This window comes from Schistocerca americana, chromosome 5 (assembly GCF_021461395.2).
Source record: "Schistocerca americana isolate TAMUIC-IGC-003095 chromosome 5, iqSchAmer2.1, whole genome shotgun sequence".
Classification (NCBI taxonomy): Eukaryota; Metazoa; Arthropoda; class Insecta; order Orthoptera; family Acrididae; genus Schistocerca; species Schistocerca americana.
Genome location: NC_060123.1, coordinates 177,181,006 through 177,206,978, shown reverse-complemented (window position 1 = coordinate 177,206,978; position 25,973 = coordinate 177,181,006). Strand labels below are relative to the sequence as shown.

The window sequence follows — 25,973 nt, the reverse complement described above, 5'->3', positions numbered from 1 at the left end:
AACACTTCTTAAATTATATGTTTTCCTCCATGGTATCACTTATTTTCTGAGCAGTGCATATAATTAGACTATTGATAAAACTATACACATTTTCTCAAACATCAAAATCAATCTTGACAAAGTAAGCTAACCTCAAAAAATCAGTAAACTTTTGTTTCTTCCATTAAATTAGTGTATGGCAAATTTATTTGATTGGTTGAGTGCAATGTTCAGTTCACCTGCTCACATTGTAGTTTTGAAGCAACAGCTTTTGGCTCTCCATGACTTTGTTGTTTGATTTCAAGTGTCTTGATCTTCTGTTCTGAGGCTTTTTCACGTGACTTGGCTTCATTTAAAAAATTATAATGATTTAACACAGGTAACATGAAGAACACATCATCAGATCTGTTTCTGAGTGTGAACACCAGTGGAGTCTGTGCACTGTACAACCTTGAAACTCAATTTTACCATTGTTTCTTAAAATCAACATTTTTCTGTTCAGTTTATAATGCAGTCTTCCCACAGCAGACATTAAACACTTTTTATCCTATTTGGTTGTGCGCGCATGTGTGTGTGTGTGTGTGTGTGTGTGTGTGTGTGTGTGTGTGTGTGTGTGTGTGTGAGAGAGAGAGAGGAAGCAAATATTTCTACTCTGATAATTGTGTTGCTACTGACTTCATAAGAAGCACCTTTAAGTTACTTCTGGACAAAATAATAGTATTTTGCGATACTGTGATAAGTTAGATTGCTACATAATTTAGTTTCGAGAATTAATTCCTGCTACAGAAAGCATCTTCACAAATATAATTAAATATATTTAAGGTAAGTTTTTTTTTGTTATTCCTTGCATTTTTTGTCTTGTTTGATAGCTACATAAAAGGGAAATATTGACTTAACTTACCATTGCATCTGTACACGAGATCTGACCATATTATCATTTCTTGAGAGAAGCAGAAAACTCCTAGTCTTCCACCCTTTAGAGATGAGTCGTAGATGTTTCCAGAGTCTGCTACCATATGCTCTCCTTCAAATATACGAAGACGGATGAGTCCTATTCGTGGACGGTGAAGCAGCAGCCAGCGATATGCTACTTTCTCTTTCCAACCAACATTTCTTGGATCTTTCCACAATAACTTCACCTGTTAATTAAAACCATGACAATATAATCTAATTGAAAAAGTTTTTATTCTAATGCAGTAAGTGGAGAAATATCTTCCTAGTGGTGTTTGATGTCAGAGAACTCAAACTAGTTAACTGGAGTTCATTTATACAAATTGTGCTAAGTTAATGAGCTCTGTTATATACATTAACTTTTTGCTTTCGTGTTCTTGTGATTAAACTTCAGTGTATACAGAGGTGAGTGTGTTTTAAAATGTCCGAAACAGAAACATAAGTGCTACAATTTGATAGAGAATGCGTCACACACTTCTTGCTTTCAGTGCACACGCATGCATGTGTGTGACAGTTGCATACAAAACCTACAAATTTAGTTAAAAAATCTTGCTTAAATGAATTTTTCACAGTAGCTTATACAGTGTAGTTAGCCAATAACTATTTTAGGAACATGCTAAGACTTATCACCAATTTAAGGAGTCCAGAGACCATGCAGATTTTAAAAATTTGTACCAATATCGTCTCATCATGACATGAAATGCAGGGCTAATCAGTGGAAAAATCTGTGTATTCTCTCTTGTCAAGATATGATAGGTTTAGTTAAACTTTAACTTTTTGACACAGTTATGTGACATGGTTGGTGGTTTCTGTCAGAGGAGATACTATTTGTAACCAGAAGCTCCCCTATTCAGATGAGTAAGAAAGACATCCATCAAAGAACAATGGGTTTGAAAATCACAACTTGTTCATTGGTCACAGCCTCTCATCCTGCCACTTCCAAGTATCTTTACTCCTCATCTGTGTAGAATGAAATACAAGATTATGTCAACTGTGATGATATTTGGTCCCCAAAGCATCTTTAGATGCTGTATCAGCTGGTTCATTTGTCTAGATTTTCACATGTCTTGTCACCTAGAAGAAAGAGATCGACCTAACCTGTCCTTGCTGAAGAATGAAAGCATCTCACATGTTATGAAACACTTACTGTGTTAGTTACACCTGACTAATAATGCAGTGGCACTTACTGAATCAGAGCAAAAGTATTTACACTGCTCAAAATTGATGTGCCACCAGTGCCTAGGCATGTTGACTGTGACATGGCTAGCAGGCCGCAGCCGATGCACACCCCTGATGCCGTATGACTGCTGCTGGCCACGGCAGAGCCTTACACCTAATGCCGTTTGCCTGGGCTGCTGATGAAACATCCAACACTAAGTGTGCAGTGAAGCAAAACTGCTGAACAGTCAATATGATTCCCTTGGTTAGACTCATCACTTTAAGTGTTTGTTAAATAATGGTGCTCCATTTAGATGTAAGATCTGGATTGGAAGAAAAGGTATCTCATTCACTTTCCTGTTTTCCATGAAATCTAAAAATAACTTGAAGGCTATCAGTAGTTACTGGTCATTTACTCACCTTGTAACATTATAAAATGTTCCTATGAAGTGATGCTTGCATAGAAAAAACCTCTTGTGAGGGCACCTGCTGTAGGATCATATGAATAATTGTGGAGTGATACCATCTGAGGTGAGATTGCTTGTGTGAATGAATGATGTGTGTTTCTCTTTTCCTGATGAAGGCTGTGGCCCATAGCTTATGTGTAAATGTCTCTTAAGTGTACCTGTCTGCAACTTAGCATCATCTTTACAGTAAGCAGTAATCCATCTTTTCCTGAAGTGTTAATATTCATACCTGGAGTTTCCATTGTTTGATATATTAAATTTAGTTATGATTACTATGCTTGAAGTCAAAGTGCTATGGTCTAGATGGAGGTAAAAAAGCGAGTATATGAAGAGATTTAATATGAAACTGTTTTGTGTAGATGATCTGCTAAACAGGCCATTTTCTGGTAGATCTTTGGAGGAGAAAGTGATGTTTAAAGAATTAGGTAGATCTCCTTAAAATGTAAATCTAACAACTAAGGGGTGTGGGAGAAGGCTTGATGATTTGGCTTACATAACACTGAATATTTCAAAATAATTGCAAAATAATTTTGATCGGCTTCTTCATTGTCTAGAACTAATCTATAAGCTTGAATACTAAAACCCCATGAAAATCTTAAAAAGAAAATGTTTGAGAAAATTGGAAAACAGAAAAACTCCCAAGAGGGTAGAAGGTGGCTTTGATACATCCACATCATAACAAAGGTAATAAACGAGATGTTTACAGCTACAGAGGAATTTCTTTGCAATCTACATCTACATGTACATCTATACTCTGCAAACCTCTGTGAAGTGCACGGCAGAGGGTACGCCCCATTGTACTAGTTATTAGGGTTTCTTCCCATTCCATTCACATGTGGACTGAGGGAAGAATGACGATTTGAATGCCTGTGTGTGTGTGCTGTAATTATTCTTATCGTGTCCTCACCATCCGTATGTGAGCAATACATAGGGGGTTGTAGTATATTCCTAGAATCGTCATTTAAAGCCAGTTCTTGAAACTTGCTTAGTAGATTTTCTTGGGTTAGTTTACACCTGCCTTTAAGAGTCTGCAAATTCACTTTCTTCAGCATCTCAGTAACACTTTCCCACAGGTCAAACAAATCCATGACCACTCGTGCTGCCCTTGTGTGAATACATACAATATCCCATGTTAGTCCTACTTGATGTGAGTCCCACACACTTGAGCAATATTCTTGAGTGGATCACACAAATGATTTGTGAGCAATCTCGTTAGTAGACTTGTTGCACGTCCCCAGAATTCTACCAATAAACCAAGGTCTATCACCTGCTTTACCCATAAATGAGCCAATGTGATCATTCTATTTCATATCCCTACAAAGGTTACACCCAGATATTTGTACGAGTTGGTCAGTTCCAACTGTGACTCCTTGATGTCATAGTTATAGGAAACTATGTTTCTTTGTTTTGTGAAGTGCACAACTTTACATTTCTGAACATTTAAAGCAGTTGCCATCCTTTGCAACACTTACCAAGATCTGACTGGAAATTTATGCAGCTTCTTTCAGACACTACTTCATTATACGTCATCTGGAAAACATGTGAGGTCACTGTTATTGCCTGCAAGGCCATTAATATACAACATGAACCACAAGGGTCCCAACGCACTTCCCTTGGGCACACCTGAAGTTACTTCTACATCTGATGATGACTCTCCATCCAAGATAACATGCTGCTTCTGCCCTACAAAATGTCCTCAATCCAGTCATAAATTCCACTTGATACCCCTTATGATTGAACTTTTGACAGTAAGTGTAGGTGTGGTACTGACTCAAATGCTTTTTGGAAACTGACAATATTGCACCTACCTGACTGTCTTGACACAAAGCTTTCAGTATGTAATGTGAGAAAAGTGTGATTGGGTTTCACATGATTGATGTTTTCGAAATCGATGCTGGTTAGCGCTGAGGTCATTCTTTTCAAGATATCTCATTATGTTTGAACTCGGAGTATGTTGTAAGATACTACAACATGTCAATTTCAGGGATATGGAACAGTAGTTTTGTGGAGGACTTCTACTACCCTTTTGTAGATGGGTGTGACCTGTACTTTCTTCCACCTACTGGGCATGGTTTTTTGTATGGGGGATCTACAGTAGATCGTATTTAGAAGAAGGGCTAACTCATCCACAAATTCAGGATAGCATCTGATAGGAATTCCTTTGGACCCTGGAGCTTTGTTCAATTTGACACAATTTCAGCTGTTTCTCAATACCACTGACACTAATACTGATTTCACTCAGCTTTTCAGTGGTATGAGGATTAAATCGGGGCTATTCTCCTGGGTTTTTCTTTGCCAAGGAACATTTGACAACTAAGTTCAGCATTTCAACTTTAGCTTTGCTACCCTCAATTTCAGTTCCTGTGTCATTCATTAGGGGCTAGACACTAACTTTGGTGCCACTAAAAATCTTTACATATGACCAGAATTTCCTTGGATTTTGTGAAATGTCATTTGACAATATTCTGCTACGGAAGTCATGAAGGCTTCACACATTGCTCTCTTGAAAGCCAAACATGTTTCTTTCAGCATCTCTCTGTTTATAGTTTTATGCTTTGTTTTACACTCATTTTGCTGTAGTCTCTGTTTCTTTTAAAGTTCCTTACAGTGACTACATACCATGGAGGGTCCTTCCCATTATGATATGTTTTACTGGGTACATATCTATCTAGTGCATGGTCGACCATTCTTATAAACTTGAGCCATAATTCTTCTACTTGCTCCTGCGCTGTACTGCAGGTTTCAAGTTCCTCACTGAGATATGATACTACTGATTTTTGTCTCGTTTACTGAACATATGTACCTTTCTTACTGTTCCATATATGCCTTTCTTATTGTTCCAGAACCACGTCTGTTCCCTGTGCAAGATACTACTACTCTGCATTACCTGAAATTCTGAAATTGAATCTCTGGCTCTCCAGTGCTTGGAGGAGCATTACAGACACCATCTTCATAAGTTATCCAACCTATTGACATCCTACTGCCACACCGGGGCACCACTTCCAACCCTTTTTGTACCCACAGTGTTCCTCCTTGTCCACCCCTCATAGCATCTAAACCCTATGTAGCCATCCTTTTCAACTTGCCCATCCCCCAAAATTCCCTACCAGCTCTCCACAAAATCCAGAGCCAAAACATTCCCATTACACTGTTTTTACCCTTCCATCAGAACCCTCAGCTCCACGGGAGTTTCAGTCCTATCAAAAGGCCTCACTTTTAGCTCTCCACCCAAATTTAACTATGCTGAATTTATCAAAGACTTACCCTCCTTCTCCCAGTCCCTGCAATGGATACAATTCTTTGTTGCCAATCCCTCCAATCAAATCCACCATAATTCCAACATTGAACCCTGCCTCTTCCAGTTCATACCAGCATCCAACCATGACCCTCCCGCCCCACTCCCTCCCTCCCACCTAACCACCTGCTGGTCACCTTCCAGGAATTCCTTACCTCCAACATAGCCTCATCATCCTTCCCCAGAACACCAACCTTTCAGTAGAAGAAAGAACACCCATGTACAACCTCAAAACAAAGTGTGACGTAATCATACTACCCACAGACAAAGGTTCCACCACTGTTGTTACGAATCGCAGTGACTGCCTAGCAGAAGGCCTCTGCCAGTTATCTGACTTCTCCACCTATAAACTCTTGCCAGAATGAACCCATCACAAAAGTCTAACACAACCTCCAATCCCTGCTTAAAGCCTTAGGCCCTTCCCAGAACATCTCCCCTGAACCCATTTCCCTCCTCAACCCTATGACACCCTGCACACCCACCTTCTACATGCTCCCCAAAATCCACAAACCCACCAATCGTGGACATCTCATTGTGGGTGGTTATTGTGCCCCCACTGAAAGAATTTCGGCCCTCATTGACCAGCTCCAACCAATTGTCTGTAATCTAGCCTCCCACATCAAAGACAAGAACCACTTCCTTCACCGACTCTCCACCATCCCCATCCATTTACCTCCTGGATCCTTACTCATCACTGTTAACACCACCTCTCTATGCACCAACATTCCTTGCGCCCATGGTCTTACCACTATTGAACACTGCCTTTCCCAATGTCCTTCAGACTCCAAACCTGCTACCTCATTCCTCACACACCTTGCTAACTTTATCGTAACCAACAACTATTTTTCATTTGAAGGGAAGGTATATAAACAAATCCGTGGCACAGCAATGGGCACCTGCATGGCACCCTCTTATGCCAAAATTTCCATTGGCCATCTAGAGGAGACCTTCATATCCTCCCCAAACATCAAACTCATAGTCTGGTCCACGTGAAATGATGATATCTTCATGATTTGGAATTGGGGACAAGACACCCTACCTCCTTTCCTTCACAACCTCTACACCTTCTCTCCCATCCATTTCACATGGTCCTCCTCAACCCAATGTCCCACCTTTTAGATGTTGATGTCCTCCTCTCTGATGGCTCTATCCACACCTCTGCCCACATTAAACCCACAAACCACCAACAGTACTTGCATTTTGACAGCTGCCATCCCTTTAATACCAAAAAATACTCTCATGCAGCCTGGCCACCTTGAGACAGTGTATCTGCATTGATGACAACTCCCTTGCTCAATATACTGGAGGTCTCACCAAGGCCTAAACGGATAGGCACTATCCACCTGTCCTAGTCTGCAAACAGATCTCCCATGCAATTTCTCCTCACACCTGCAATCCTCCCACCACCCCCAAGAACCAGCCACAAAGGAGAGTCCCGTTCATCACCCAGTACCACCCCAGACTGGAACAACTGAACCACATCATTCACCAGGGCTTTGATTAGCAATCATCATGTCCTAAAATGAGGCACATCCTACCCAAGGTACTTCCCACCATTCCTAAAGTGGCGTTCCATTGCCCACCCAAAACTGGGGCCAAGAGCAAAGTTGACCACTCTGCAGCACAACATGCAGCTGAACATAACACACTTGATTTCAATGGCTGCTTCACTATCCGACCCATCAGGATCCTTCCTTCTACCACCAGCTTTTCTGAACTGCGCAGATGGGAACTATTGTTACAACATAGTCTCCTCTCCCGTAATTATTCTTGCCCCAACCAACAGTAATATACTGCCCCCACACACTCCACTCAGCAGTTTCCACCACTTCTGTCCTACATCTCCTCCCCAATCTCATCTGCCACCTGTTTATTTGCAGCCCTCTGCTAATGCATCCACCTGTATTTCCCCACTCCTCTCCTTTTTTGCTCCTTTTCTATCCCCACCTCCCTGTCCCCAAACCTTCTGATGCTGTGCCTGTTGGCATTCTAGTCCCTGCACACTCCACCAGACAGTGTTTGTCTCTCTCCCCACCTGTACACTATTATCCCCACCTCCTCCAGACTGCTGCTTGCTTCCCACATGATAGTTGCATTCCAATCAGAGATGCTGGAATTGGTGGTCATGTGTGTGAGAGGTGTGCTTGCTGGTGTATGTGAATAGTGGGTCTCTCTCCTGACTGATGAAGGCTGTGGCCGAAACACTATTTAATTGTGCCTGTCTGAACATAACATGTCTTCTTTATGGTAAGTAGCAATCTGTCACTTTCACATTGTTGACTTTCTTGTTGTTTTAGTTGTCCTTTGTATTTTGGTAATCACTGTTGTCATAACTGCATCATAGTCACTAATACCAGTTTTGATGTGGACATTCTCAAAGAAGTCAGGTCTGTTTGTTGCATTAGATTCAATATATTTCCATCATGAATGGGGTTCCAAACTATTTGTTCTAGGTAGTTTTAGAGAAGGCATTTATTAATGTTTCATATGATGTCTTATCACACCTACCAGTAATGAAACTGTTATTTTCCAGTTGATTGTTGGATGATTAAAGTCTCCAGCAGTGATTACAGTATGACTGGGAAACTTAAATACAATTGAACTGAGGTTTTCTCTAATGTTTTCGGTTACATCAGGAGATAATTCTCGTGGGTAATAGAAGGATTCAGTTATTTTATGTCTATCCCTGATACTGAGTCTTGCCCAAAGAATCACACTTGCTGCTTCAATTTCTATGTTGATGGATTTGAATTTCTTCTCTACTACGACAAATACACCACCTCCATTTCCCTCTAGCCTATCCTTTTGATATATGTTTAATTTTTCTCCAAAAATCTCACTGCTATATATTTCAGGTATCAACCAGCTTTCTATACTGAGTATTAGGTGAGCTTGACTGTTTTTACGGAGCACTTCGAACTCAGGCACTTTGTTGTGAATAATTCAGCCATTAACCAATAGATTTTTAATACTTTCACCTGCAGGAGGCATTTCTTTTGATCTTACACTGACAGTCCTGGTTTTTCTACAAGTGTCATTATCTGGATTAGATGGAGAGTCACCTAATCTAAAAAAAACTCTTGTGTGCTCCCACACACAGTCCACTACCTGGATAGCAACCTCTGAATGTAGCACACACCTGATTCATTTTGGGGGAACCTCCAGTTCTTAACTGTTTGCCACAAGTCCATGAAGTCACAGCCTCGCTTGTCACAGAACCTTCAAAGTCTCTGGTTCAGTCCTTCCACTCAACTCAGAACCAAGGGGCCACAATCAGGTATGTGGACAATGGTGCAAATTGTGAGCTTGATTGAAACCCTGTGTGCAAGGCAGATCTTCTCAACCTTGTCTGCCAGTCACTGGAATGATCCAAGTATGACTTCGGAGCCCAGATGACAGGCATCATTTTTTCTGATGTGTCCCACAATCTGCAGTTGGTTGCATTCTGTTACCTCAGTGGATGCTGGAATAGCCTCTTCAACATGTGGAATGAGGCCCCCGGGCACACACTCTGAGTGCATCTAGTGTCCTTTCCTGTCCCTTGTTGCCATTTCCTAGACAAGTATGATCATTCACTGTACATTTGAACTACCTTTTTGCCTTTGCCTCCATTTGACACTGGATGAAATAGATTTCTTCAAAACAGTTGAAGTCCACTGGCTCCGTTTCAGTCAAAGACGGTACCTTGAACTTGTTGGTTAGGTAGTTGCATGTAACATATTTTCCATCATTATACTAAACAGAGTATTAACAACACTGGAGAGCAATTTAGGTGAATATCAGGGTGATTTTAGGAAGGGCAGATCATGTTGTGGACAAATATTTAAACTGAAGTCAATCGTTTGCCACAGATTACTGAATTCAAAAGCTTTTTGTTGATTTTCCAAAGGCCATTGATTCCTTTGACAGAAACTATAAGTAAAGTAAAACTATATGAGTGGAAACAGGTTGATACCCCTTGCAAGTTCCTATAATATATTGCCTGAGTGTGCCGTAGGAAAATGAAAAATGCTCTCTAAAGCTTTGCGCATGGAGTACGAGGGATTTGTGGGAATTGGTTTTTTATTACTCACAATGTTGAACTATTAATAACAAAATTTAAATATATTTAAACAGTTCAATTTATATTCATAAAATCAATATATTCAATTTAGTTACAATTATAATCCTTGTTAGTGAAAAGGCTGTAGGCCACCACATTGTAGCAAATTGGTAAAATATTGCATGAGCCGCTACTGGTTGACAGCAATCCATTCATAAATACATTAAATTTATAATGACATCTTTCACATATGCACCTCTCTCCAGTCAGCTTTTTGCAGGAATACCTTGAAACTGTTTGCTGTCTGTCCATTTGTTACTCCGGTTTCCATATCGTTCACTGAGGTCAGATAAGTTATTTGGTGTGGCTAGTTGTGCATGTTCACCTATCAAAATGTTGTATATAGTTGTCCTACTTTCTTGGGTATTTAGGTGGGAAACTTAAAAACGGAACTCATATTATAAGTGATAAGTAACTTTTTTAAATTGTTTCTTTTATCTGAATGTTTCAGGAAATTAATATTAAAATCTCCACAGTTTATAATTTGCTTTTTTGTATGCTAAGTAGTTTAATAATGACTAAAAATTTTTCTATGAATATTTGGAAGTTTCCCAGTTGGGATCCACATTCTATAATAATTATAAGTTACTTAAAAGATAGCAGCAATTCACAAACACGTGCTTCCAGTTGTTAATCTAAGCAGAAACTACTGGTTTCAATAGATCTGAACTTGATTTTGTTTTTTACGTGTATCTCAACCTCTCCTTTGTCCATATGTCCCATATGGAAATGGGATGCTAATTTATAGCTGTACATGGATTCCTGTATTTACACAGTGCTCAGGCAGAAATACTATATCAAATTCCTTTAGGTGTTCTAGAAGCTGTAAACAGATAAGAAATTCATTAACTTTGGTTTTTAGTCCTCTAACATTTCATGCATAGCTGGGAGCTGCTTCACAGTTTTCTTTTGTACGTGATACTTCATTTTTCTTAATTTCCTTTAAAAACAAGGGTAAATGTGGTATTTAAACTAAGGGAAAGCTCACCTCTCATAATTGTAACCACAGGAATTTTAATACTGGTGATTTTCAGCTGACAGTTCAACAATTCATAATTCATCTTTCCCTTTCTGATTATAGTTTTTAATTTATTTATTTAAAAATTTCCAACATGATGAAGTTGAAGAAAGCTGGGAACAAATTAAATGTGGTGTATATAAATCACCAGAAAAGATTGTTGGGAAACTAAATCCAAAAACAAGAGGTAACGGACTACGGAAGATGTTATTCAGCTTATCAAAAAGAGAAGGCTATGTAAAAATGCAGCTGACCAACAAGGAAAAGGTGAATAAAGAGGGCTATGGAGTTTATCCAATAGATAAGCTACAAAAGCCAAAGAAAGTTTTCTTGAGGAAATGTTCAGAGCAGTGGAAGAAAATATGCTAAATGGAAGAAATGATATAGCATACAGAACAGATTTTTTAAATTATTTATTATTATTATTATTTTTAACAAATGCAAAACAATACTCTCAGGTAGAAGACAAAGAGGGGAAACTGCTGTTTGGTGAAGGCATGGTGCAAAGATGGAAAGAATACATTGAGCAACTGTGTATTGGAACACCTTTATTGGAGGATGTAATACAAAAAGAAGGGGAAACTGGTGAAGACAACAAAGGAGATGACATTCTGCAAGAAGACTTTGAGAATTTTTTATTGATCTACAGGAGAACAAGACAATGGGATTAATGATATCCCTGCAGAACTAATCAAGAATATTGGTGTCATTTGAGTTCCAGAAAAGCATCATGGTTCCTACACTAAAGAAGGTCGTAGCTACAGAATGTGAACAGTACCAAACCTTAAGCTGAATATTGCATGCATCAAAAATTCTCATAAAGATAATTCTGAGGAGAACTGAAGAGAAGTTGAAGATCAGATTGGATTCAGGAGGAGACTAGGAACAAAAGAGGCGATTCTGCCACTGAGGCTTCTTATCGAAAAGCAAATACAGAAAAATAAAGCACCTTATACTGTCTCTATAGACCTGGAACAGGCATTTGATAATGTTATCTGGCAAGAGATGTTCAGAGCGCTGAAGAAAGAAAGTCTAAAATACAGAGACATGTGGTTGATACTCAGATTTCATAAGAATGGAGTGGCTATGTTTAGCAGTTTTCATCAGGAACAAGAAGCAAAAATTAGAGAAGGCATGAGACAATGATGTGCAATCTCTTCTCTTATTTTCAATGCTTACATCCAAAGAGCTATAGACTAAGATTGCAAAATTGCTGAGGCGAGGATCAAAATTAATGGGCAGAAGACAGACATACTGCATTATGTAGAGGATATTGCTATGATCACAGAGACAAAAAAATCTCTAGAGAAGGTCCTCAGTACAATTGAAAGGCTTTTTCATAAATAGTTCAATAAAAGAATAAACAAGCAAAAGAGTAAAGTGATTGATGGTATGCAGTAATGAAGAAGAATATGAACCTTTAAGAATATGAATTGGAAGAGAGGAGCTAGAAGTGATAAAGAGTTCACCTATTTGGAAAACAGGCTCACAAGGGATGGCAGAAGCCAAAAGAAATTGTGAGCAGAATACAACAGGCCAAAAATTGCATTTAATAAGAGAAAAAACTTACTCAATAGTGAGAACATCATTCTTGAAATAAGGAAACAGCCATGAAAGCATTTGTTTCGAGTGTGGCCCTATATGGGTATGAAATCTGGACAAAAGGAAAACAAAAGAGAAGAAAAGGACACATTTTCAGACACAACAGCATCAAAGGAACAATAACAGAAGGAGCTGTTGAGGGAAGGCATTACCGGGGCAACTAAGGAAGACATACGTGCAGTACATTATGTAGGATGTCGGATGCTCTACACAGGTGGAAATAAAGAGGATGGCAAACAGAAGAGGAGAATGGCATGCTGCTGGAAACTAACCTCAGGGCTGAACACTAAAGAGAGAGAATAAATTTAACCAGTAAGATTAGGCCTTCTCTTACATCTAGCTAGGCATTCTACAAATTTTAAATTACATTACAAAAAAGCATCTAACATAGAATCCAACATTCAGAAATTACTATGACACAAATAACACAAAGGGAGCACAGATTATATTCCTTCATGCGAGGTACAACAATGAAGGTAGATTTAAAGCAAGCAGCAATGGGCATGAGAGAAGGATGGAATCAGGAGAGAAAGAGGAACTGGATGAAACACAGTTAACGAAGATAGCAGAAAAGGAAGTGATGTCACTGATTGAGAAATGAAAAGAGAAATGAGCATACTTGAGAAGATGTGTGCATTTACTTTACTGTTTTAGCAGAGGGATACTGGCCCTATATGTTGATTTTCTGGGGAAATGTTATGAGGTTGAAAGAAGGAACTGCTTCAGCTGCTTGTTAAAGACAATAGGGTATTGAATTATGCGCTGAGTGAATGGTAATTGGTTCCAGAGGTAGACAGCTGTAACAGACAGGGAATTTGTGAATGTTTTTGTTTTATGGATGAACACAGCTAGGTCACCAAATAGGTGAGCCCATGTGCTTAGATCATGATAACATGACAGGTACTCAATCTCTGATGTGAGATACTGTGATTCAAACACACTGAGGAGCTCCTATCACCTGGCCAAGGCTAGCATTAGATTTTGCACCACTAAACAATTATTTCTTGTATTTGCTAAAATATTTAGTTACTCATATAAGAAGTAAGGGAAATTACTGTCAATCTAAACAGAGCCCACATATCTGGCCATACCAGATAAAACTTGGATGTGGCGGTACCCCAAAAGTTCCTTGCTATTAGCTGGTTTACCTTATCAACTGTCCACACCATTGGCAAGCAGCTTACCTTTTGCAACAATTATTTTTATCCCCTGCAAATCCTAATGTTTACCATCCTGTCGATGTAAGTGTCAAGATAAGATCCTTACTGTCTCCAATGCTACAATTGGTTGCTTAAGCGAGTCCAGGACTTGTGGCATGAACATTCCTCCAGCTTGGAAATCCTATTTTTTTCCCCATAACTCAAACCCAGCTAACAACTCAGTGAAGGGGCTCCCTTAGGTGCTTGGGATTTGGCACCAAACAGGGGCACATGTAGGTTTTGAAAATTATGAATGTAGTCAATGCTATTCATATTGTGAACAGGCTCCCCTGATCTTGATATAAAGATTCGACGAACATAGTTGCTCATATTATAAGTGCATTTTGTAGGAAGCTTAATGATTTCCAGCTAACCAGGTAATGAATTTCTTCCTGAATACAAAACAGAATATAGATAAGGAATATGCAAATAGCAGCTACTGGAGGGAATCTCAGGTGCACTTAAATGTATGTAGGGCCTAAGAAATGATAAATTCTTAACTTAAATTTCATCTGTTTCCTAGAAACAGAAGCTAAGAACAATGGATTGCCACAGCAGATGTTCCAGATTTCAAGAACTGTATTTATTTAACTAGAATTCAGCATGGAGCAAAAATTTTATTCAACTGAGGTATAATGAAGAATTTTAGTTTTCAAAGAACACGGAACTTTTTTCTTCACTTAAATTGTTATTTATTTATTTTCACTACTGGATGTGGCTTATGAAGCCACTGTATAGTGAATATTTGTACAGAAAGGCATACTTACATTACTGATACAAAATACAAACTCGATGGTGTGAAGGTAAATAAGTGGAAAAAATAATTAACTTTAAATTTGCCAATTTTCTAAATTGGCAGGATCTTCACAATCTGTGTCTCAATTTGTGTTGGTTTACAAGCCATTAAAGGTGATTTGACAGTCTTGACTTTTATTTTGTCCATATAAGGTGGAAAATATGCCCAGATATAATGATGACCCAAGAATAATCTCTGTGTATATGTAAAGACAGAAACTAACAAAATAAAATAATTAAAAGATACTATGAAATGAGGAGTCCTAAAACTTTCATTTCAGTTAGTGTGAAGGTAATATGAATAATTTTATCTGCCAGTGTGGAAATATAATGAGTAATCTTAACTTGTATTGGTAACGTAAGTATGCTTTTCTGTACAGATAATCACAGACAGTGGCTTCATAAGCTGAAACTGGTAGTAAAAACAAAAAAATAAAAAGCTGCCTAAATGAAGAAAAAAATTCTGCATTTGTTCAATAAATATTTGGTCATGGTACCCTCAATGAAGAAGATGTGAAACAAATTAGTTTTCTCGGGAACGAGATTTTATTGCAGTAAGACAAGGAAATGTGTTGGATCAAGGATCAGAAGTGAGGAGCTATAGTTCTGACAGTATGGTTATAATACCATTACTAACCTGATTTTCTGTGTCTCCTGTATGCCAGAGTGAGTTCCTCAGCATCTGTCCTGGTCCTGTGCTGGAATCCACCAGTTTCAGCTGAATACCTGGTTCCGCAACCGCTCGGAACGGTGTAGCTTGCCAATATGTCTGTGTATTCTTCTTCCACATGACTGTATAAAATTTGTGATTGTTCTGATAACTGAAAAAGATCATTAATTTGTAATGAAAATCACAAGTAGGAGGAGTTTGTTGGATGAAACTGACTGTTGGGTTGAATCTCTAGATTTTAAAAATACGACAAAGATTTTTTTAGGTTTTCAAACTATGACAAAGATTTTGTATGTTCCCAAAATCCAGAGAGATTATCACAGTCCACTAATTTCTCCTGTCAAAGTAATTTAAAATTCTGCAACTCAACTTCTGAACTTATTTTTAAATTTCCAAGTCTATGTGCCCTGCTCCCAAAGTTCCTGTATTGATGGCTTGTAGGCGAATTACCCTCTTGCAGAAACATTCGTTATTTACTTTAAGTTTCAATAGATTAGTATTATTACAGAATACATTCATTTCTCTGATTCGTATTTCTTTGCCTGAAGGATTGAATATTTTTGGTAATGGAATACTGTTACACTAAATTCTTAGAGAACAGCAGCTTCAGAGGTTATTTCTTAGTACCATACATCGTTCTGTCACTCTGCCCATGCCTGAATGCATAAGACTGCTTGCTGTAGAGGCAGTCAGTCAGTCATGCCACGTAGACAGTTCGAAAGGCTATAAACTGTTTCTACAAAGTGCTTCTCACTGAGAAGTTAGTTATGAACTAATAAATAATAATAATAATAATTATTATTATTATTATTATTATCATTTTCTGGAACTGTTTTCTCCCATAGTTGATTCCATTTGGAATATAAACTTCACCAGCTAATCCTGTTCTCCCACCAGCTTTCTGTGATTACTCTGGTTCAGTTCTCATCTCTTTTGTCAACACACTCCTTCACACCTTTCTTTTGCCTCTCTATCCCTTTGTCTTCCCTTCACATTTACATTTCATTTATATTCTTGGGAATCTCCTTGTTTTCTGTTCTCTTTAAGTGTCCATGCCATTCTAGTCTTGATGTTTCTGTTCTGCTCTTGGAGGGTCCCTCTTTCACTATTTCCCTTACCCTTTCATTCCCCATCCTATCTCTCCTTGTTACTCCTAATCTACTTCAGAGGAATTTCATTTCATATGCTTGTAACCACGCACATGACACTTTGAAAGAATGGTTTTGCCTGTATGCCGCATTCACTGATTCTTTTATTTCTTCCATTCTCCTCTATCACACTTCCCAAGTACTTGACACTCTCCACCTTCTTGAACTGTTCACTTCCAATCCTTATTCCACTAGTTGCTTTATGTTTGTTTTTAGTTGCAACCAGAATCTCACATTTGTTTGCATTAAATTTCATTCCAGGCTTTCTCACAGTTTCATCCCTAGCATCCAGCTGTTCCTGATTCTCCTCCTCCCTGTTAACCCAGATCATCAAGTCATCTTTGAGCACCATCACTTTCATCTTGTCTTCTTCAGTCTTTTCTGCCACCTTAGTCATTATCTTATCCAAAACCACAATGAAGAGGATAGGTGACAAACCTTTGTTCAGATTCTAAAAAAACTAAACTCCACCCAAACAGGCCATGAAGTCCCAATAGTACCAACCAACCTCTTTGTCATCCTCAGCCCACAGGCATCACTGGATGTGGATATGGATGGGCGTGTGGTCAGCACACCGCTCTCCCAGCCTTATGTCAGTTTCCGAGGCAAGCCACTACTTTTCAAACGGGTAGCTCCTTAGTTTGCCTCACAAGGGTTGAGTGCACTCTGTTTGCCAACAGTGCTTGGCGGACTGAATGGTTACCTGTCCAAGTGCTAGCCCAGCCCGACAGGGCTTAACTTTGGTGATCTGATGGGAACCAGTGTTAACACTGCAGCAAGGCCATTGGCTTGTTCAGACTTTGCTTTCCAGAATACTTTCACAGTGTGGTGTCAGTGTGACTTCCCTGTAGTTTCTTCAGTCCCTTCCTCCCTTTCTTGAACTTAGGGATGATTAGTGCCCTCTTCCAATATTCTGGAGTCTTTTCCTCATTCTGCAACCAAACTTACCACATGATACAGCCACTGTTTCCCAACCTCCCCCTCCTGCCTTCACAATTTCAGCATTTACTTCATCCATTCCTGGTTCTTTTCCTCCTTTGATTTTGTACAGTGAAATTTCCATTTCTTTCTATGTCAGGACCTTCACTCCCCACTCCCTCCTTCCCAGAGTTTACTTCTACCACCACTGTTATCATCATCTCCAAGTCTGTTCGGATTTAGCAAGTGTTCAAAGTACACCTTCCACATTATATTCAGTATCTCTTTGTTATAAACGTCTTTCCCATTTTTATCCATCATTGCATCCTCTCCTCTTACTTTTGACCTTTCCATGTAACTCTTTCTTACCTCTGCTGCTATTTCCTCCCATCATATTTGTCCATTCTTCCATCCACTTTCTTATCTCCTCAGCCACTGTCTTATTTGCCTCTTTTTTCCTTTTTCTTGTACTCCTCTTTTGCTAATTATGATTTATGAATAAATCATCTCTCTGAAATAAATATGTTTTGCAGCTTAGTGTATAAAGTAACCTATTGCAAAATATTCATTATATTATTACATTTAAGCCTTGTAAACAAATCAGAATCGGTATTTCTCTCATGGCAAACCTTATAAGTATTTGAATTGTTAGAGGCTTGCAGTCTCGTTTTTTGTATATATAAACTGTCTTTATGTGCACATGTATCTCTTTTTAAGTTTCTCCAAGCTTTTGTCAAAATACGCTGTAGCTGAATGATGCTCATTTGATAACTATGTGCTTATGCTGCACTGATCAACTTAAGCTTTACTTTTTATTTTTCAAGTTCCAATGCAAATAAGATGACATTAACTTTAAACCAGGTCTACCTCATGTTCTTGACACCTCCTCCTTCGTTCTTGATTTGGAAGACAAGACATCACAGTTAAAGAAAACTAAAATTAACAGCATTTAAATTTGCAGCTTAACAATAATGGGCACATTATGTAACAAAGAAAATTGTCTCACTGACCTGAAAATGAATCCAACATAATCATCATCTATTTCTGTGTCAATGAAGAATGTTCCTTCAAAATCTACTCCGCCAAATTCATCAAATCCTGTTAAGGGTAAATAAGAAATCCACATTAGAATTCAAATGCTTCATGTGTGCTAGTCATTAAAATACTGAGCAAAAGAATACCTAAGTATCACTGTAGATTCAGGACATTCTGAAATCATCATTTTGTGCACCAGACGCATACATATATGACCTGATGTTTTCCCATATATTTCTTGCTTGTAGACTTCTCAGGTGTTCAAATGGGTTATGTCATAATTACTTCCCAATATTTTAGCAAACAGACTTCTTGCCATCTTCAGGTGGTCCCTGACGAATACTGCTCGGCTCCTGTCAGTGCCCCTGTACATGCCTACTGTTACCCCCTCCTCCACTCCTATTGCTATCTGTGTGGCTATCTGTGTGGCCACTGTAGTGGATGGTGATGGCAGTGGGGGTATCTCCCTGGATGGAGAGATGTCTGCTTGTGGCTATGATGGATTGATAGGCACATAAATGTCATTTACCCCTAACCCCTCAAACCAAAATTTTTAATTCCCTAACAATCAAACAATGGAAAATCCAAGATGTAATGGAGGCAGTGTGGTTTCAGTTGCCTGGGACTGCAGTCGTGTGTGTGAGTTGCGTTTGCATTAGTGTGTACGTGCGTATGTGTTTTGACAAAGGCCATTGGCCAAAAGCTCTTGCTATGCTTATCTACGACTCAGCATCTCTGCTATATGTTTAATTCCCTAACACATTTTCTATGAGTCACATGAGTTTGCAATGTGTGGTATCGCAGATACCTCTTGGCATGCTGCACTTGAATTTACATTACATAACAAAGCTGTTATTTAAAAACAGAAAATTTAAGTTTTAGTTACAAATATGTATGTGTGTAAATGTACATGCCGTAGCTAAAGTAAACAGAAAAGGTTTGAACAATGTAAATTTAACACTGGCAGCTCTTTCAGAAATAGGAGATTCTTGTTCAAGGTATGGGACAGTTACTGAAGGTTATAAGTACAGAACTATGGATTATGGATTATGGATGGGTAAGTGTCAGACTAGAAATCCAAAGGTTCGGGTTAAGTTGTCAGTAAGTCCTAGGATTTTTTCCATCTCTTATTGCTTCTCTCATCTCTGGTACATTGATTTGTATGTGTGAAAAATACCAGCTGAGCTGTAGTTTGGAGTCCTGGGAAAGGTATAGGTCTCCTTATTGCATTAATTGATCTAGACAGTATTGTTGACTTAAGTTAATAATGATTGTAGGCTCATTTTAAGAATTTATTTCTTCTGTTAATATATGGAGAGTTTAGGTTACCGTCAATAACTGCTGGTAGTTAATGCAGTATGTATGGAAGCAATTTCTTACATTTGATTTGGTTCACTAACAATTCTAAAGCTTTTGGCCACTTAGCTTTTTATGCCATAGTTGCTCTAATTTCTAAGTTGTTTAGCATCGAGCTTTACTCGCATAACCTGTACGGTCTGCACAATTCTTTTTTTTTTCTCTCTTTGATCAAATTTTTATGCTGTTCACAAACTGCAACAACTTCTAAACTTCTCACGCTAATTAAGGCCATAGCAACATGGTGTTTTGCTAAATGTACTTCTGACCAGAAAACGATTCTGGGGTTGGAGCCCAAGATTTTTGTTAATCATGCCTTTTGCATTCTTATGGTGATATTTCCTTGGAAACTTTCATCCCCTGACATATTCTAACTGGGAAGTGAAGTACCAGTTTTCATAGATTTATCTTTAATAATTCTTTAATGTAGCAAAATATTTTTTTAAAAATTTTCACCCTCTATTTCACCCCCTTACAGGCTGAATTTCTAAAAACATGAAACATGTATTTTTATTTCTAACAGAGAAGCCAAATACAAATTTTCTTACGTTTAGCTTAAAAAATGCTTGCATAATATAATATTTCGATAAAAACTTTCGTCCCCTATTTCACCTCCACAGAGACTGATGTTCCAAAAACTGTGAAACATATATTTTTTTTATTTTGAACTAAGAACCCAAGTTCAAATTTTTATAATGTTAGCTTTAAAAATGCCTTCATAAAACTTTTCATCCACTATTTCACTACCTTTGGGGATTGAATTTCCAGAAACAGTGAAACACATATTTGTTTGCTTCCGAACAAGAAGTCAAATGCCAATTTTTACAGATGTAGCTTTAAAAATGTTTTATTAGTTATTTAATAATGATTTATTTTCGAAAGAAACCTTCACCCGCTATTTTGCCCATTTAGTGATTGAATTTCCAAAAATGCAGAAACACATATTTTTTATTTCTGACTGAGGAACCAAACACTAATTTTCATAATTCTAGCTTTTAAACTGTCATAATAGTGACATATTTTCAAAAAGCCTTTCATCCCCTTTTCAACTCCTTAGGCATGGAATTTTGAACAGTGCATTCTTAAATCATACCTACAGTACAAGACCAACATCCACTTCAAATTCCTTAGTGGTTTGGGCTGGGCAATGATGAGTCAGTGAGTGAGTCAGTCAGTCAGGACATTGGCTTTTATCTATAGAGATTATTCAATTTTTAACGGGAAGAAATAAAGAAAGGTCATCTCACTTTACATTTGCAGTTAGTTGTTGTGCTCTTTCTCTCTGTCCCCCTATCAGTTTGATTTATCTGTCACAATCAAGCATCTTCCTGCTTCCTACCCATTGGGCCAATGAAACAGTTTGGGTTAACTTGTGTTTTAATTCCTTTTCCCCAAGATAATAATCCTATTCAGCTTTGCACGGTGAACTGTAGTTTTACATCCTTATCTTTGGTCATAAAAATGCTATGGTTCCACATGATTCAAATTTGTTTAATTTTTTTATTAACAGTGGTATTATATAACTCTAAAACAGTAATGTATTTAGTAAAAAAAATGAGTGTGCTATCTATCTGACTGCCTGGCATATACAGAACTAGCAATAATATCTGGACTGTAGATTCAACATATGAACTCATTCTACATCTTTCAAGACTCTCTTTCTGGCTACGATGAGCGAGACGGCACTAACAAACAGCTGAATCAGACCTCTTCCTCGTAGTCTACGTTACACATTTCTGATTTACAGTGGTGGATGGTAATGGCAGCAAGCATTTCACAAGGCCCAGGAAGCACTGGAGAGTCATGTTCTTATGTGGCCACTCAACAGCTGCTTACAATTCAAAATCGGCCCTTGATCCAGTGCACAAACCACCCTCCTGACAATTTTCCTGACATCTATATAGTATTTCTTGAACCACCCAAACACAATCCAGATGTAATAGAGTGGTCCAATGCACAGCTAGAAGCACAGATCTCCAGCACACATACACATAAGGGTGCATGTGATCCATTAAAAGGTTCCATTGTGTAACAGTGTACACTAAATTAACCATGACTTATTACAATTCCATACAGTTCTAACATGGAGCAACAATCACACAAGCCAACTGTCATTTTATGATGATGAAGTTAATGAGCATGTTTTGAATTTATTTCTAAGTTTCCAGCTATGTTTATAGGTGCAGAACATTGCTTGAATGAATATTAGCTTACAAAAGATTGCATCATAAATTCTATTAATGAGTAAACTGTAGCTTTTGTAAAAGTGACAGAACTTGTGAAGGATTCTGAATAATTTTAAAGTTGTGTAAAATTAAAGGGACAAAATACAGGATAATTCAAAATGAATATGGTGGTTACAAATGACTATAACTGTTTAACACATAGCAATACATCAGTAAGAATTACACAGAATTTAAAGGAAAGTTCAATGCTTTGGATAACAGCAAGGAATCAGAAGCCGGTATGTAGATACACACATTTTCAAATCACCACCTTCAAACATGTTGTCTTGGTCACACTGGATGTGACAATGCTGTATTCTGCTCTTGGCCACATGGATCTTCGGATCTGACACTCATGGGTCTCTTTGTATGGGGTTGTGTGAAAGACCTTGTACATGTGCCTCTTTTCCTGAAAACATTTCTATGACTCAAAAAGTGAATTTCTAATGTGGCTGCATTGGTGACATTGAATATGCTTCAGAATGCATGGCCTGAAATGGCATATCCTAGTGACCAAGGGGAGTCATACAGAACACTATAAATTAAGTAAAAAATTTTCAACTTTCTCTTAAATTCCCTGTTACTCTTATTCATTTATCACTGTGCACTGAATAGTTATAGCCATTTCTAATTGCCAATTCATTTTGAATAGGCCTGTATTTTGTTTGCAATGGGACACTTCTGTTCGACGTCAACTACTGCTGATACAACAGGTACATTGTGAAATTAAATTTCTTAAAATAAAATTGGGGTGATGGAATATGTATTGGACCATTAAAGCACTATTTTATCCACAGTCATCAGTTAACCATTTGAAGAACATATCTCAGAAACAGTGTGAAGTATGGAAAAGTAAAACCATTATACAGGGTGTTAGGGATGTAAGTGTAGATGTTTTTATTGATGACTAAGGACAGTGCAGTGAACAACATTACATCACTATTTACTTTGTTTGTAGACTAAGAATTGTAGTCACTATGAGACGTAAGCAATTATTGTTTATTTTTCCCAAGTCAGCAGGTCAGATACTGAAGTGTGGATGCAAAATGGATAATCTATACTGACATGTGTAGTCCACTCTGCAGCACAGTTACAACTGTGCAGAAAACACCAGGTAGTAAATTATGCGATGAGTATGTGGGAAGACTGTTAGATAAAAGGAAAAAAGTAACTAACACACTGAAGGGGGTACACATTAAGGTACCAGGTATCACAATATCTGTACTACGTCCATAACACTCTGTGTTTTAAAAATGTCAAACTTAAGGAACTATTTCTTTCCTTCTTCTAACAATGAAAGGTTGTTGAAATCTGACTTCAAAATCCCTTGTAAAGTCCAGTGTAATCTCAACAAGAAGCAGCTGGCAGAGTAGTTAAGGCACTGGACTGACAATCAGGCGGAGAGCATTTAGCATTACTATCTTGCCCACCTGGTTTATGTTTCACTTGGTTCCTCTGTATGTTTAAGGTTAACACTAGGATGGTTTCTCACATAAGGCCACAACTGAATGTAATGCCTCTAAATAACCCCACTGTCAATGAAGCATTAAATCTTCCTCTTGTATATTCACAAAATCAGTCTGGCTTTCAGAAACATAAAATTACAATATGTTATCAGCAAAACTGTTGCAAAAATTAATTTTTCTTTAGTCCATGGACATTAAAGAAAGTGTGTATGATCTTATTAAGGACAGGTCATGCTGTGAAGAGTCCTTGCTGTTCTATCAATTGCAAAAGTAAAGAATAAGGGTTGTCCACAACAACTGTTTGTATTACTTCCATCAAGAATGGGTATAATATTCAATAGAGTAGATTTTTTTCCAGTATATGGGAACATAGTAATGCAGCTACAATGCTAGTGAGAATATTAAGGAAAATAAATACTAATGAAAGCCTTGCTATAATAAGAGATTTGATACTCAATAGTTTTGAGTTTACTTAAATAGGTCCCTCTGATTCCTGCCAAGGAGATGATAAACCAGCCATGCAGATGGACAGGACTTTGTGTAGTTATTTTTTATGATCCATAAAACAAAAGCTTTTTTCTTAAATCTGGCAAAACTTCACTAGGAAAACATAATATGGATAACTTCAAGTATAAGCCTTTAAAGAATCAAACGGGATAAACAAGTATGCTGTAGCCTGACACAGGACACTCAAAATTTTTGGAGAGACTCCAACAAGTGGCACTGTGGTTGGAGAATATTTGCGTATCTACTTTTTCATAGATGGTGAGCTCCGTTATGAATATAAGTCTTTCAGGAAATATATTTTGTATCACAGATGAATTCCAAAGAAAACTGTTGATGGCTGGAAAAACTGTTTTGAGCTTAGTAATTTATATTAAGAGTATTTTTGAAAGTGATCTCCTTACTAGTAAACGTATCTGCATTTAATTACCATTTTTCTCTTGAGGCTTTTGTTTCCAGCACCAAAAAATTGTTAAACTTAGTGACCAGTAATTTTTAACTATGTCTAGCTGTCTCATTATTGTTTTGGAAGTGAATTTTATCTGTGCTGAAATATGTGGCTTCTGTTTTGTGAGCCCCAGAATATTTGTGCTCCATGTTTGTAGCTTATTCGGACCTCTTTTGGGCATATAATTTGCTTTTTCCCCAACTGTATTACCGAGTAGAATGTGAGTGTCACAATATTAGTTGTTAACAGTTCTTTCTTCCCCTCTTTGACTTTTTGGGATTAATGCTAGCCAAGATATATGGACAAAACCAAGAAGATGGACCATAATGAAAAATAAATAAAGAGGTTTTAAATTCACACAAAGAATGATGCAGTTCCAGTACAGTCTGTAGATATACACAAAAATCATTCACAGTATTGTTCTTTAATTTATGTTTACCCTCTGCTGGTTACCACACAGTGTATGACAATGGATATTTTTTGTTCCACTATCATCATCTACCTTCCCATCCCTACTTTCCTGTTCCAGTCATAAATTTTACACACAATGAGCACATACTGTGAAGCCCCTGTATGGGCATAAATTTATGTGGTTTAAGCATTGCGGCCATTTCAGGAAATATATCTGGATTGAAGTATTAAACAATTACTAATGTTTTGTACAATTTTTATGAACACAAATAATGAAAGGAGTTAGGGTAACGACTCACTATATAGATGAGGCTTTGAATGGTCAAGAGACACATAAACAAGATGGCTGAAAGGATTGCTGACTTACTGGACAGTGTCCTTCTTCTTCTCTCTCTCTCTCTCTCTCTCTCTCTCTCTCTCCCTCCCTCCCTCTCTCCCTGCCCCCCCCTTTCCCTTTCCTCAGCACTTCAGTTCACTTTGGAGGAGCTGTGTTGGCTGGAGTGAGAGAGAACAGATGTGGAGGAGGAATGAAAATTGGCTGAGAGTTGAGAGGGACAAGGATCAGGATGATAACATAGCATTTGTGGGCCTGCTCTGGAACAAGGATCAGGATGAGAATGTGGCTTTGGTGAGCCTGCTCTGAAACAGGCAGGTTGTGTTGCAAGTGTCACATGATGAGATGAAGGAATGTTTGGTAGGGGGCAATAGAAAAGAGGAGGACAGAGACTATCGAGAGGAAAATGTCTGTGGATGATGGGATGAAGTGGGAGGCTTGGGGACAGGAGTGAAGGTGGATGTGGGCAGGAAGTGGTAGAGGTAGAGATCGAGAGGATTTTGGGATTGAAGGATGTGCTTTAGGTACACTTCCTGTCTATGTATTTCATGGAACCTGTTATTGGAGGGTAGAGTGACATGGGATGCATACTCAAGTAGCCATTGATGTTGATCATATTTTGCTCAGCAGAACTCCGGTTTTGTCCACAATCTGATGATGGCAGTTAATTCTGATGGACAGCTAGTTGGTGGTCACATCCACATAAAGGGATGTAAAAAGTTAGAGGGGCACAGCTGGTGTATGACATGGCTGCTTTGACAGGTGGTTCTGTCTCAGGATGTGCTGGACAGGTACATAGTACAAGTCCTGCAGCAGGTTCTTTCACAGAAGTATGGGCCCATGTGGCAAAGGGTTGGTATTAGGCACAACATAGAGATGGACCAGGGTATTT

The 25,973-nt window shown here is 38.2% G+C and overlaps 1 protein-coding gene across 1 annotated transcript in view; it reads right to left on the bottom strand.

Annotated features, from left to right (window-relative positions):
* The window catches only part of LOC124615417 (cartilage oligomeric matrix protein), a 394,327-nt gene that overhangs the window by 2,241 nt on the left and 366,113 nt on the right, over positions 1-25,973 (bottom strand). Inside the window, exons 20-22 of the mRNA XM_047143289.1 lie at positions 18,313-18,400; positions 15,204-15,387; positions 881-1,118 (exon numbers count right to left, since the gene is read on the bottom strand). Of these exons, the coding sequence (XP_046999245.1) occupies positions 881-1,118; positions 15,204-15,387; positions 18,313-18,400 (510 nt within the window). The remainder of the gene's footprint in view (positions 1-880; positions 1,119-15,203; positions 15,388-18,312; positions 18,401-25,973) is intronic.